This window comes from Aptenodytes patagonicus, chromosome 3 (genome assembly GCF_965638725.1).
Source record: "Aptenodytes patagonicus chromosome 3, bAptPat1.pri.cur, whole genome shotgun sequence".
NCBI classification, from domain to species: Eukaryota; Metazoa; Chordata; class Aves; order Sphenisciformes; family Spheniscidae; genus Aptenodytes; species Aptenodytes patagonicus.
The window spans coordinates 124672888-124687414 of record NC_134951.1 but is presented as its reverse complement, the minus strand read 5'-3'; the positions used below and the strand labels follow the sequence as shown (position 1 = coordinate 124687414).

The 14527-nt window shown below is 40.4% G+C and overlaps 1 protein-coding gene across 4 annotated transcripts in view; it reads left to right on the top strand.

The window, feature by feature from the left end:
• Positions 1–13932, top strand: part of SPTLC3 (serine palmitoyltransferase long chain base subunit 3) — a 96733-nt gene extending 82801 nt beyond the window's left edge. For all 4 annotated transcript variants that reach the window (XM_076335076.1, XM_076335077.1, XM_076335075.1 and 1 more), the window contains 3 exons: positions 9808–9943; positions 10936–11065; positions 13459–13932. In XM_076335076.1, coding sequence (XP_076191191.1) covers positions 9808–9943; positions 10936–11065; positions 13459–13572 — 380 coding nt within the window. In that variant the 3' untranslated portion in view covers positions 13573–13932. The remainder of the gene's footprint in view (positions 1–9807; positions 9944–10935; positions 11066–13458) is intronic.
• Positions 13933–14527: the final 595 nt, after the last annotated feature.

Below are 14527 nucleotides of genomic sequence, written 5' to 3'. Positions count from 1 at the left end.
ATCAGTACACTGGATGCATGACTGCAGGATATGAATAGACGTGTATGGACACAGGGGGTACAGCTTAATTACAAGGAAGGAACAGGTTAGCACTTCAAAAATAATTCTATGAAACCTTAACTGTTTAGCTGGAAATTATCCACAGCAGGTGTCTGTTTCAGGCTACAATTTTTTCGTATCAACAAAAAAGCTCCAGTCCTTCCTCAGAAGAAGGCTAGGTATACATATGGGGGTTTGATAATCTAGGGGGGGGGGGAAAGGGGGGGGGGAAATTTTTAAAAAATCCTTTTTCCCCTGAAGATCTTCAGTTTCTCCAGGCTTTGGGATGAAGATTTGGACTGTGATAGCCAAGTTTATAATTTTTGCCACATCTATGAAATACCATCTGAGTCTTGTGATGTTACAAGTCCCTAAAAAATCTCTACTTGAAATGAACATTGACAAATCTCAAGATCCACTGAGTGAAGGAGCATCTTCCAGCTCAGTTTGGGGGGCCTGAACAGAGCATCCCCCACCTAGAGCCTGGGCAGAGGACTGGGACCCTGAGCACCTATGCCCATCCTGCACTGTCAGGCACCGAGGGAGATGAGCCAGGAAGATTAAAGACAGAAGAGACTCTGACAAGCAAAGGAGGCACAACAGTGAATAGATAACAAGTGGGTGATAAGGATGGAGAACAGGACCAAAATGAGATGCTGAGAAGACGAGCTGGAGAGGTTGTGAACAAAAAGAGCCTGGTGTGGGGAAGGAGAGGAAGAGGGACAAATGTGTCTGCAAGAAAGTATAGCAAACACACAACCCTCCAAACCAATGCTGGTACCTCAGACACTCCTTGTTCTTCCCTGGTCAGCAAACGGCTGTGGAAGTGTGCTAGCAAGAGGTGTGCTTACCTTCCTTTGCAGCAGGAGACTCCAATTTGGACAGGGAAGTTCTCGTTTTAAAAGCCTTGCACTGACATAAGTAAAAAGATACAGAGAAGACATGCTATCTCCCACAGAAACCATCTATAAATGTATGGGAATGTCCCATATCAATATTTGTAATAGTTGTGAGATGTTAATGTCATGATAATGTGACTGGGAGGATACTGCAGAGCACACAGCCAGCTATTACAGTTTCCTTGTTTTGCCATGTTTTCTTGAGAAAATGAAGCACGAGAAGTGCTGAATTAGGAGAAGATAGTAGTTCCCTCAAAACTGATAGGCATAGTTGTTCCTACCTGGGAGAGAGAGGGGTAGGCTGGGGTCACTATGACCAAGTCCTTTGTTTCTTGAGTGACTTGTGTCAGAAGAGTCAGAGAATGACAACAAAAATTGCAAATGTATTTCCATTTTCATGTAAAATCATATTTTTAGTAGAGTACAAGTCCTGGCATTTTTCAATACCATGTTTTACAGGACTGAAAATTGACAGCTTGTAGAACAAGACACCTTTGTTCTTGGTTACATAATGTCATAAATACTATCATAGTTCCTATAATAGAGTTGTTCAAAAGTGTATGAACTTCTGGTAGCTGTATTTCATTTAGTAATGTCATAAGGCAGCAAGTTTCACAGTTCAGTTCATATAGTATTAAAAAAAAAAAAATAGTTTTATCGCTCTTAAGCCTTTTCATCTCAAATGTGTCTCTCCTCATTTATTAGGAGATATGGGAAGCAGGAGTTCCCATGGCATTTACTCTTTATAATTCATAATATAGCTATTCTTTATATGTTCTCCTCGTGGCTTCTCATTACACCACTGGAGATACCTCAGGAAACTCAGCAGCTGCCTTAGTGGTTTTATCCCCATGATGAGACTGTAGTTGACTCAGAGTGTTTGGACCCTGTGCAAATTTTCAAGTATACTTACTTGCATGCAACACAGCCCCTCCAGCTGTGACCTCAGACCTTTTTTCCCCCCTTTCTGCCTGGGATACCAAAAAGCATATTTTTACATTTAAATTTGATAGGTAAAAAATAGAACCACTGGGCAGACAGAGTTAAGACTGCTCGAAAATCTAAAGCAATTTTCCTGATGACTAATAATAAATTATTGTGGTGTAAAAAGCAAATCGCAGCATTTGCAAAGGCATCATTTTTCTGTTTAATGCATGGCAAACAATAATTCACCGACAGCAATAGGCATTTTTCATATGTTTTTATGGGATGCTGAAAAATTTAAACCCCTATCCTTAGGAATCTACTGTCCTTTTTATGTTAAAAGATAATTCCTGAGGTTGTTTAGATAGAAAGTGTTTCTTTAAAATGTTAATTTACTTTGCCATTTGTGCTGATTGGTTTATCTTTTTGCAACTACTAGTTTTCATTTTTGTTTTTAGCAGACTTTGGGTTCTTGCGTTTGAGCTCATTCAGATTGCGAAAAGCTGCAGAACGCTGCTTTCTGTTTTGGCTTGGCATTAAAAAGATCTGTTTTTAAAAGGTTCCTTTTTAAAACATTTCCGTCTGCCTTAGATTTTTGTATAACTGGAGGAGCAGCTTCTTAAAATGCTCAGTTTCCAACGTTTTCCACTGCTATCTGTGCTCAGCGATCTTTTGAAAACATTAGCTTTGCCTGTCAGGGTCCTCTGTAAACTCAAAAACCTTAGTTTCACATCACTACAACCTGGCATAAACCAGCACTGGTGCCAGGAAGGGCAGTCTTGCCCTCCTTTTTGCCTTTCGCCCCCTGCCTATCCCCTTATTCGTGCCCCTTTTCCTCATGCCAGCATTAGCATTCGTGCAGCCATGCAATGAACTAAATCAGAGAACTGATCTAGCTGAAAAATAACCAACCCTCCCACAAATGGTTAGCCTGCAGCCAAACTGGTTCCCTGAGCCAATCTACCATGTAGCTACATGAATCCCAGTGCCAGGACTTGAGCAGCTGGAGCCAAGAGGAACGATCCCTTTTGCAGCAAAATAACTCTGTGCCAGACTGAACTGATCGTGAAACTATAGCCGTAAGCTTTAATACTGCAAGCTACTTAGCGACGGACCCCTTGAACCTGCTCGAAACAGCTTACAGAATCAGTCATACTAAAGTATGGCTTTTTACTGTTCCCTCTCAAATTCTCATTTTGCTGCTTCATTCTGAGATGATTGCTTCTCTCGGGTCCTCATCAAGCAGAATGCTTGAACCCTGGCTTAATTTTAAGTAAGTTAATATTCCCAATAAGTATGTGCTTACATTTAAAGCGCTTAAGTGAATTTATTCCCTGTTTGCACAGCATTGGCTCCATGACTAGGGCTCCCAGTCACTATGACGGTGAAGATGCTAATGATGATAATATGCTGTCATGATTATTATTTGTCTGAGCTGAATATCACAGATGTTCTCCCAGCAGTGGATGACGAAACAGAGCTAAATTCTGCCACCTTTACTCAAAATGAGTAAGACACGCTGTTCCAGTGGAGCCACCTGCCACGCGGTCCACCTCCTGAAGGAAGCCAAATGTATCCATGGAGGGTCAGTTGATCTGAACAAGCAGGGGCTTTGGAGTAATAGTGTTTGCAGTGATTTGCAAGAGCTCTGAGGATTGACCAAATTCTACCTCATACGAAGTCACTTTTTCCATATTCAAAGTTAAACCAGTGCTGTAGTCCTCTAGCTGACCCTACCCATGGGTAGGTGTCCCCTGTATTCACAAATAGGTATTAACTGCAGGCAGAGCGTGACCTGTGATCAGACTTGGATTTGACTCGTAGCCTGTCCCCCAGCAAAGCAAGCTATGCTTTCCCAAGAACAGCAACACGCAGCTCCATGACACAGTCACTTTTTAAGGGTGTCTTTGCTGCCGGGATAGAGCATGAGGATCCCTCTTCCGTTCCAGATGCTGCTTGCCACTGCCCAAGGAATCCAGCGCTGTTATCAGCCCGAGGAGCACAAAGGAGAGAAGTGCCTTTTCTAACGGCATTTAGATCACTGGCATTTCAGAAACACCTAATGTGATACAGATGGAGCGCATTGTGCACTGGCTGGCTTTCAGCGGGGGGACTGACGTGCTTTGTGATTAATCACCTGTGCTGGGAGTAAATAAGGCTCAGCCAAGGCTGGCTGCTCTGTCCCTGCTTTTGTGCGGGACGCTGAATGCTTACATTATATATCTGGATATAGATAAGGTGTTGGGTAGTCATAGCTGACTCATTCAAGAAATAAGGTAAAAATGACAGAATTTGTACAATTTCTCTCCTTTCTGCTTCAGCTGAAATTGCTACTTTTTCTTCCCTTAATCTGCTCTGGAAAGTGTTTTGCAGCAGTCCACAGTTAAAATTGGATGGACTAAATAAGTCCTTAAGGGCTTATTTAGCAGCTGAATTAAGTTGAAATTACTAGGTTTCTAGTTGGCATTAGATTGTAGAAGAAAATATCTTCACTTCTCCCCAATTCCTAGCAAAGTTATTTTTTTATAAAGATTTTTTTATCTGAGAACATATTTCCTTTAGGCACCCCGGTTTTATAGCATTCTATTTGTGATTTAATGCACATGGAGGTACATGTGTGTTACTCTTATGATGGAATCGGAGGAAAAAAAGAAAATCTGTCCATCTGCAACAGTTTAGTGGGGAAGAACTATTGTTTTCCAAATTTTTTTTCAGCCTATGAAAGTTTGCTTTTTACTATCTAGTTATTAGTAGAGGAGGGCAGGGAGTAGAGTTCTCCATCCAAGGAACACAGATTGAAGAGACACGCTGACACCGGTATGTAAAAGTTTGATTGTGTAACTAATTATCTAGAAAGACCCTATGAAACAACAGCTGGAGAAGATTAAAGCAGGTGGATTTGTGTCTTGAAGAGTCCACTGCATGCCAAAAAAAAGTACGGCGTGGGATTATCTTTCCTGGAACGGGTTCAGGAAAAATAGCTCTCCTTCAATTAAAATACACCTGAGATCTTGATATGAAAGGCTACAGGTTGCTTATTCCTGTTCTCAATATACTGAGTCAGAATTTCCAAGGGTAGAAGCCTACAGGAAGAGTTCAAAGGTAGAACGTTTGTGCAGGAATTGAACGCAGCCAGCTTCTCTGCTTATTAAAATCTTGCAGCAGTGAAAAGCAGACATCTCTGGAAGAGGAAAACAAGCTTTTGTTTCAGAGAGCTGATAGTTTTACTACCTCTTTCGCTGCCAGGATAAGGTCCTCAGCTGGCATGAATAGCAAAGCTCTATTAAAGTGCGTGGAGCTGTGCCAGGTAACACCCACCTGAGATCAGGCCCTCAGATGTGTAGTCAGGATGCCTTCCTGCTGTCAAACTCCAGGGCAGCTCCTCGCTGAAAGCAGGTCTGAAGCCATAGCCTGGCGTGTGACAAAGCATCTACCGAGTCTGTTACTCCAAGTGGCTCTCTTAAAAAGCTTGTTGCTTCAAAGAAATTACGAGCAAGCCACTATCTTTTATCATTTCTCTCTCTCACCTTCTCTTTGTATTTTTTCTTAAACTAAACCACATTAATTTTGAGCTATAAAGCTTTCTAAAAGCCTGCAGAAATTAATGAGCTAAAACTGGCAATATGCAATAATGCGTGTCAAATAAAAATATAATCAGCATTTTTCACAGAATTGCCAACACCTTAGAACTTTGCAATAAACCAAATATTTTGAAAGCGGTGCAACAAATGTAAACTCCAAATTTGCCAGCAGTAGGTGGATTGCAGATGCAGTAAATCTGGTTTTGTTGTACCATCCAGGTAATTAATCCTGTATTTCAACAAAATCCCAGTAAGCTGGCTGTGTATCACTGTATGTTCCAAACAGCGTGAAGATAACTTGTGAAATTTAAGAATCCTTTATCATTCAGTTTTCTCTCTTTCTGTCCCTTCTTAATTCAGCTAATAAAAAGATGTAGAGCTCTTAATAAGGTCATGCTCAACCTTAGCTGAAAACTCTGGAGCATTAGTGGGCTTAGTTTTAATTAGCTAAGGGTCAGTTTTCCCTGTCCAGGCTGTTTTCTGCAAACGTGTGCTGCCTTGTGGTTCACATGTTTTATGGAATATAACTATCTGGATATCCTGCATGCTGTGCTATAAGCTATTTGCATAGACTGTAAATCCTCAAGAATTTTGCAAACTAAGAATTTTTGAACAAATATATTTACTGTCTAAGGACCTGATCCTCTAATTAGTACCATGTAGGTAAATTCTTACACTCAAATAGATGCAACTATATCGTTTTAGCTCAAGGGTCCGACTCTGCAGATTTTCACTCAATAAATAATAAAGGATGTAAGATCACAGTCTCAAGAATCAAATAAAATAGTTTTTAAATGCGGTGTCTTTGGTTAAACATACCACAGTGAATTTGGACTAAGATCTGATTCTAAACTGAATTCATCACTCTTTTACACTGATTTAATCTGCAGTGTGGGGGAAAAATTGGGCCAATGAGACCAAAATAAACATTTTGCTCAGATCTGCCTCCTTATCTGATGTTGGAGGGTCCCATAAAGGAATGAAAAAGAGCACTGAAATACAGTTACAAACTGTAAGGTTTTTATTGCTCTTATCAGGACAGCATATAAGATGGCTGTGTGCATGTGGTCTTTGACCACAAAACTTAACATGAGAAAGGAAAGTGTTGACACTTGGTAAAGAAATAGGTTACTCCCAGCCACCCACCCGCAAATACAGCGTGTGTAGCAATCATCTCCTAATGTGCTTTTTTTCCCTACAGATATATATGAGTGCTCTGATCTTTTAGTTGGCCCTTTAATGCATCCCTGCAACTGAAGTTACTATGCTGGGATGTTGCTAAAACATTAAAGTGGCTCTTTTGCATCAGCACTGGCTGGCCTGAAATGAGTTCCATAGGGAGTCTGGAAAGGGGATCCATCCCATCACAAACTGGTTGAGGATATAGATTTAGCAAGGGAAGATTGGAAAAGGCAGAGGTGTTCGACTTCTGGGGCGTTGCCGGAAACTCCTCTTTCAGCTCTAATATTTCCTTTGCTGGATTCCCCCTCTTGCTTTGGAGTCTAAATTTCCGGTACCTAAAATAAGTAGAGATGAACTGATCAACTCTGGGCCATGTGCATATAGTTTGATAAATACCGAACGGCCTGGAATCTTGCATAGCTGACACTTTGTTTCCAGCTTTGTGGTAAACAGCTGAATAGAAAGGAGAAGGCAGCAAGTCTTAAACTGTAGTCGCCAAGAACATCTGCATTTATGAAAACTTTCCCTAATTGAAAATCTAGTAGTTTCAAATGCTGTAGACTGAGAGTTTGGAAACTAGCTCAGGGGCTGCTAAGATAGCAAGAAGCAGCAGTGGTTTTGAGCCCCTAGTTCAGGTTGCTCCCCCACCCTCCTCCTTGTAATTTGGGCATTCAGGAGGTGCTAATAACATCTTTACAAATTCTAACAAGGGAAAAAGTCTCTCTTTAGACTTCAGACACATTATTCTGCGGTTCTTCTCTAACTCCCTTTCCTTGCCATCTCCCCTGCCCCCATTTTTCCTCCTCCTTAATATTTCCTCCTGGTTCTTTGAGATCTACTACACCAAAAATATTTTTGGAAATACCACAGACTATTGTTTTTATTAGTGACTGGAAAGCTTTGTAGTAGGATGCTTTTGTGTTTCATTTGTTTTCCTTGCTCTGGCACAGCTGGTTTTGTTTTAGCAGCATTAGAGAGATGGTTAAACTATTTGTGGCCTTTTCTAACCCAGCAGATCTCTTCCACCAAATGCTTTAAACTGAATGACTGAAACTGTAACTAACAGGTTGTCTGCGTGGGCAGTTTTGTGCATAAAGTTAGAAATGCACTGGTTTTATGAGATCTTTTAATTTGTTCAGTGAAACACTGATCACTGTGAAGCAAGTCCCAGTTTCCCTATAAATTTCCCAGCCAGAACATTGACAGAACCCTGACTCGGGAAGATACAGAACAGATGAAGCAGTAGATCTTGTTCAAACCTATGCGCGCTCAGAAATGATTAATGGAAAAGACGTTTATGTAGGTGTGGTGATCCTCACCTTAGCCAAGAGGGAATAGGAAGAAAAGCCACAGCAGGTGGTGGGGCAGAATGTGGTCTGAGGACAAATCTGCCGAAGGTGGTATGCAGCAGCTACAAACGGCTAACCGGCCACTGTGGTTACAAGGAGGAAGATGGGAAATCAGGAAACAGGCATCCAGTCAGAGAAGGGTGACAGCAGAAAATAGTAAATGAAGAATGAAGCGAATGAAAAGTAAAATTAAAAAGTAAATGGAGAGTGAAAACGTGATACATCTGTGCAAAAGCACCTTAAAAGCAAAGGGAAAAAGAGGAAATGAGTTGTACTGGAGGCTTCAGTGTTCATGTCTGGTGACACAATGTAAGTGATATTGAAAGTATGGGCTGATGAACAGCAGGAAAATGCAAGTTATGAGTGTAGCTGAGATGTGTCCCACTAAATCCTAGTCTTACCACATGTTCCCACCACCTCTGCTGGGCAGGCATGAGCAGCTGCACAGCGATTAGGTTTAGAGAATCAATCTGTTTGACACTGGTTTGGCAGTTTTCTTTCTGGTGAGGTCAGGCAGATGATGGACCTGGCTTTGTTCATCGTGTGGCTGTGTGAACCTAGGCTTGGTACTGGGGAGGCGGTGGGAAAGAGCAGCATGGGGGTACGGGGTAGGTGGCACCATCCCTGTCAGCACCTTACAGCATTGGAAGACCAGTGCATATATCAGCTTGCTGATGAAATATAATGCAGGTGGAGTGGGGAAAGGACATACTGTATCTCCTACCTACAGTATCATTGAGTGTGGCTCTTCCCTTTTGTATGCAGTGGGTGGGAAGCAACTGCACTTGTCAGAAACCACCTCCTTAGCGACACTGCAAAAGAAAAGGCTGAGATGACTTTTCAAGCACATTTTTTCTCTGCTGTTTTTTGTCTTTTTCCTTCATTAAAAATAATTGTTTTTAACTCTCCTGTCGGTTTTGCTGGGGGACACATCAGTGGATTCGTGACTGAATGAGGCCAGGGATGATGCAGAGAACAAAACTTGTGTCTGAATGTCTTGAATGACTAAAGTCTGTTGTCAGATGATGATATTGAGATAATAATAGCAAGATAAGAGGTCAGAGAAACTGAGCAGAACTCAGCAAGGGATTACGTATGTAGGTGCATATTAGAGTAACTGGAGTTATGCTGAATGTTGGTAACAAACTGCAGAAGATCAGACCTTGTGTAATAATGAAGTTTATCAGGTGCTTTCCCTCTTTCTAAAAAATTGCAACAAAAGCATCAGTTTGAGCTGACCCAAAATCAGTATTTTCTACTTTAAGTTTTATTACAGTCACAGAATTTAAAAAAAAAAAAAAAACCAACCAAACCAAACATGTATGCACAGAACTAGCTAAGATATAAGAGGACCCCTGTGGAATATTGTTAATGAGAAGATATGCATATACTGGCATCTGTATCAACATCTGTAGACATTGGTTGTTTCCCTTTATAGTGAATTATTTTGAGGAAGAACATACTCTATTTACATGTCCTGTATCCACAGAGACATATAACTACTACTCTATAGGTATGTGTCATTCAGTAGGCTTTATTCAGCGCAATACAGTAAAGGGAATTGTTCACCTATCTATCCCCAGAAGACATATTGTTTCTGCCAGTGGGAAGGCACCTCACAAGTACCGGAAGATTAGTCGTTTGTCCTACAATGCCATAATAATCAACGTAGTTGCATTTAGCTCATTCCGTGTTTTTCTTATGAATCAAACAGCAACATATACATTTCAGCCAAACTTTTTTGAACTGTTACCCACAGCCCTCTTTCTTGCCTGTTACTAGAGTCAGGTTATCATCTTTGCACTGACTGTTCTCCTGACTGACTCATTTCAGGGCTCCAAAGAGTACGCCAGCTGGGGAAAAACACAAGATACTTCAGACGAAGACTGCATGAAATGGGCTTCATCATTTATGGCAATGATGATTCTCCTGTTGTCCCCTTACTCCTTTATATGCCTGGTAAGATAGGGTAAGTACTGAAAAAAAAAACTGTCGGCAAAGTAAACACTATTCAAGTTCATAGGTTATCTGGTATACACTGTGAAAAATGTAGTTATGTGTAGTAGATGCTTCACAAGAGAAACATGCACTGTTAGGTGAATTCATCATTTAGTTATGTTCTATTTTAAATTTGGCCCTAGACTTAATTTTGAGCTGTTCCGGTATTCAGAATTTTCAAAATTTCTCTTATCCTTTTTTAACTTGCTCTAGAATAATACTTTTGATAGTATTTTGAATTTGGATTTTTTTTTTTATTATTTGTAATCATTAAAAGAGACACATTGCCTTTGATGTATGAATTGTTTTGGATGGATGTTCTTTTTCCCCATCTGATCTTTGAACGGTCTTTGCATGTTTTACCATTCAGTACCTATCAAGCAGCACTTGTGCACTGACTTGGACATGTAGACCACAAGTCAGAGTAGCATAACGTAAGAGTTGAGCTGTAGGGAGTATTTGCAAGTAGCTTAGGGTGGCTATGTGCTCTAGATCTAATACATACCACACAAAAGGTTCCTGAACTGGCAGAGTAATTGTGAGAGCAAAGAAACCATCACACAGATTGTTTTATTCCTGTTCAGGTGCAGGAACCCAGGCCTCATACCTTCCAGAAGCCCAGCTTCTTCCAAGCTTAGGGACCGTGCATGCCCACACATTTTGATTTGTACTCAAAGCCTTTCACTGACATAAATGAATCGTGCCTATTCTACAATGCGCTCTCTGCCATTACACTTCTAGTATTTGACACCCACTTGGCTTCATGAGCTGTTAAGCAGCAAAGAATCTCAGTCTTACTGGTAAAATTCTGGCTCTTATTGAATTCAACGGGAATATTACCATCCACTTCAATTGAAGACAGGATTTTACCCATTGTTTTATTACACTTGAATGTTTTCTCTCTGTGGTCAGTTTATTGGAGATAATTTACTTTTGGTGTTTTTCTTCTTCTTCTCTTCTTAGGGCTTTTGCAAGACGCATGTTAGAAAAAAATATCGGGGTGGTTGTGGTTGGGTTTCCAGCTACTCCTATCACAGAATCCAGGGCTCGGTTTTGTGTGTCAGCTGCACATACACGGGAGATGTTAGACACGGTAAGCACAGCAGATGTCCTGCTGAAATTAACTTCAGATGCAAAGGAGGTTGGGAGAAGCTGTGTGTCTGTTACTTTGAATCTCAATAATTCATTTTTACATTTGTTTTTCTGGCCTTGTCACTTGATCTTTAAAGGTATTTTAGCCTTATATATTTTATTTTTTAAAATAAATTATGGGACAGTTAACTTGTTATGTTCTTCTGTTTCTAACAGTGACCAAATCTGTCATCACTAATAAAGACCTACATGAAGAACACAGCAAGACAAAAGTTAAATGCTAGGTCAAAACTATTAGAGTAGGTAACCTGAAACGATATGGAAATAATTGAAAATCAAGTTTTCCATACCCTTATTTTCATTCCATATTTCCACGTGTTTCTTGAATTGCAGAAGTATATGGGACAGCCTTGGGGGTACAGGTGGAAATTGCAAACAGTATTTGGAACTGTTTGAACCTAATGAAGTTTAATTGGTGCTGTCTGGCCTGTCTCAGTTCTGTATCTTTCTCTGATATCAGAAATACTGTTAAGAGTATGTTGAGACTTCCACCGTAAAGCTCCATTCCAACGCAGTCAGAAATGTGTTTAAAATAAACTCTTTGAAATTTCCATCTCCCTTTCTTGCCGAAGGTGTTTTTGGCCTGGCTTGATATACGTTCCTTCATTCTCAGAATAAGCTGACTTAGAGGCATGAAACACGGAGGCTTAACAGTAAATTTCAGACTTTCTTTTTCCTCTCTTTGCACAAGTATGATGGTCAAAGCAAAAAAAACCCTGAACATAGAAGGCATTTGAGTCAGATGCCACTCCTTCAGGCAGAAAGCACCTGTGCCTGCAGCGAGCCCCTGGCTCTCCATTTGCATCCTGAGATTCATGTGGAACTTGAGGCCGGAGCCCTGCCTGGCTGACCAGCTCCCACGCCAGTGTAGACCCCTCTCAAACAACATCGACAAATCTGCCTTGCATGTGTGCAGTGTAAAATTCCTGCTGCTCTTAACGGTGCGGTAGTTATTTCACAAGGTATAATACCATAAAGATAATATTGCATAGAGCAAGGCGTAGCTACCTTGTGCTGGTCATTGTCAGCTTTTGCTGTTTGACTGTGTAGGTTTTGGCTTATGTAACTAGTAATAGGCGATGAAGTTGATCTGAAGATAATCTCTTGAGGTTGCTGCTTTGATTTTCTTCCTCTCCCCACCCCCAAATGTCAAGCCCATTACATTTTTGGGCCATCACTGCATGCGCACTTCCTGCTACCTGCACATTGCTGCTTCCTGGTACCAGTGAAGGTCTGAAACGCTCCCCAGCCATCGTTCTTGAACGTGCTGTATTTCTGCCTTTGGAAGTGGGATCATTGACGTAGTATTTGTGGCGTTCTTTAAATGTCCTTACAGTATGGGGGAATGGAAATGCCCTGAGTTTAATTACTTGCAGATGGAAAGTTTTTAGGACAAACACTTTGTGAATATGCCGAAAAATGGGGTAACAACAGGTAACAAGCACAATGGAAACTTCTCCCTTTGGCAAAATTTGTTTTGAATCTCAGCCTGGAACTAAAAAGAGGAAAGATCCGTGAAAGGGCAAGCTCCCAAGAATAACTTCCTTAATGACCTTGAAGCTATCTCTCTGCATAAACCATTACTAAATTACTCCTTTCTGTTCTTGAGCTCATTTTAGTGGCTTAACAGAAACAGGCTCAAAATCAAAATTGCTGCTTTCTTCTTTGATGCCAAAAGGTTGGCTGCTCTTGAGTGTGGATCAGATGCTGCAAAACACTGAGCGGCTTCTCTATGGTATAGAGTTCCCTGGCTACTTTCTGAATCTACTGAGAGTTGGGGACACAGCTCAGCAAATCGCATTACAATATTAATGCATTATTAATTATGCCTGTGATATTAATACAAGAAGATAATGGAATGCACTAAAAATATCTTGAACTATTCAGACTATTTATGATGACTCTGATCAGCACAGTTGGCTGAGTCCCATCTATGAAAATGCAGTGGCAACTCCAGTCTTTGGGATCTATAGGGAAATATTGAAGTATTGCCTTAAACATCCCTTTTGCACAAGCAAAGATAACTTTTTGTCTGGATTATTATCTCCCTATGCTTTTAGAAAAAGGTCATTTTTTTTCATCTGTGCTCAATTAATGTACTTACTAAAAAACCATAACCTACTGAAGGAGTAAATTCTGTTCTCGTAGATGCTATTGTACATCTACGACTGCATTGATGTTCACTACAGGAGAATGAAAGCAAAATTTGCCCGTTTGCCCTTTAAACTTTCTTTAATTGATGTTTTTATGATCTTCTTATTCTGCTGTAAAGTAGAGCTTACTAGAACTTCATTTCTTTTCCAAGAGAATTGACACAGTATAATGGTCTTACAGGTTTTGAATGCTCTGGATGAATTGGGTGATTTTCTACATCTGAAATATTCCCGGTATTCCAAGTCATCTCATCCCGAACTGTATGAAGAAACTAGGCTTGGATTTGAAGATTAAGTTTTCCACCCATGAAGAGAACATTATGATGCTATGAAAGGGGGGAAAACCCGAAAACTAAAAAATAAGAATGCATTTCTTCCCTTCTAAGGACAATTTTTGTTTCTCAGTTAATTGAAAGGAGGGGAAGCTCGGGTGTTGCATTTTATCGTATCAAATTTCTGTATTCAAGAGACTGAAATATTGATACAGATTTGCCTCCCCAGGAGATCTGTCCTTCTCACGGTATTTTTGATGCAGAATGAATGCATCCATTGATCGAGTTGCTAACGTACAGCTTTTGTTATGGCACCTTTTTATGAAAAGGCTTCAGATAGTCTTAATTGTGACTGAAATAATAAAGTTTAAAAACTGAATGTATTCCAGCGTAGTATGGTAATATAGATGAGCTTCATCAGTGAGACTGACTTTTATCTGTTAAAGAGCATAAATCAAGACATTGGTGTGGACTGCTACAGAGGAGTGAGCAGAAAGTAACCTCTTTAACTAAGTTGCCCTGTCATGCATTTCTCCAAGGACAGAAAATGTTAGAAGGCAGCTAATGCTGAGAACAAGAAAAGTAGCCTGATCAGATCGTATATTTCTGCCAGCAGATTATGGGAAAGGAAAAATGCCTCCTCCCCTCCACAGACCCTTTCTCAGCTTTTCTAAATACACTACAAGCTTCGTAATGTACAAAAATTTGGGCTTAGACATAAACAGAAGTGCTTTCTGCTAACGCATTTGACCTACAGCCTTTCACATCTTATCACAACGTAAGTTCTTCAGCAGGATTGCTCCCTTTTTGTGTAGCAGTAGTAAATAATTTTAATAACCATTTAACTTTCCCGTAAAAACCTTGATCAAAACAGTCAGATACTTGCAGTTCACAAACTGCAGATGACATTTATGGGCCCATTCCTAAGTTTCTTGAACTACTTACGGGCTTAATAAATTCACTAACAAGTACATAATG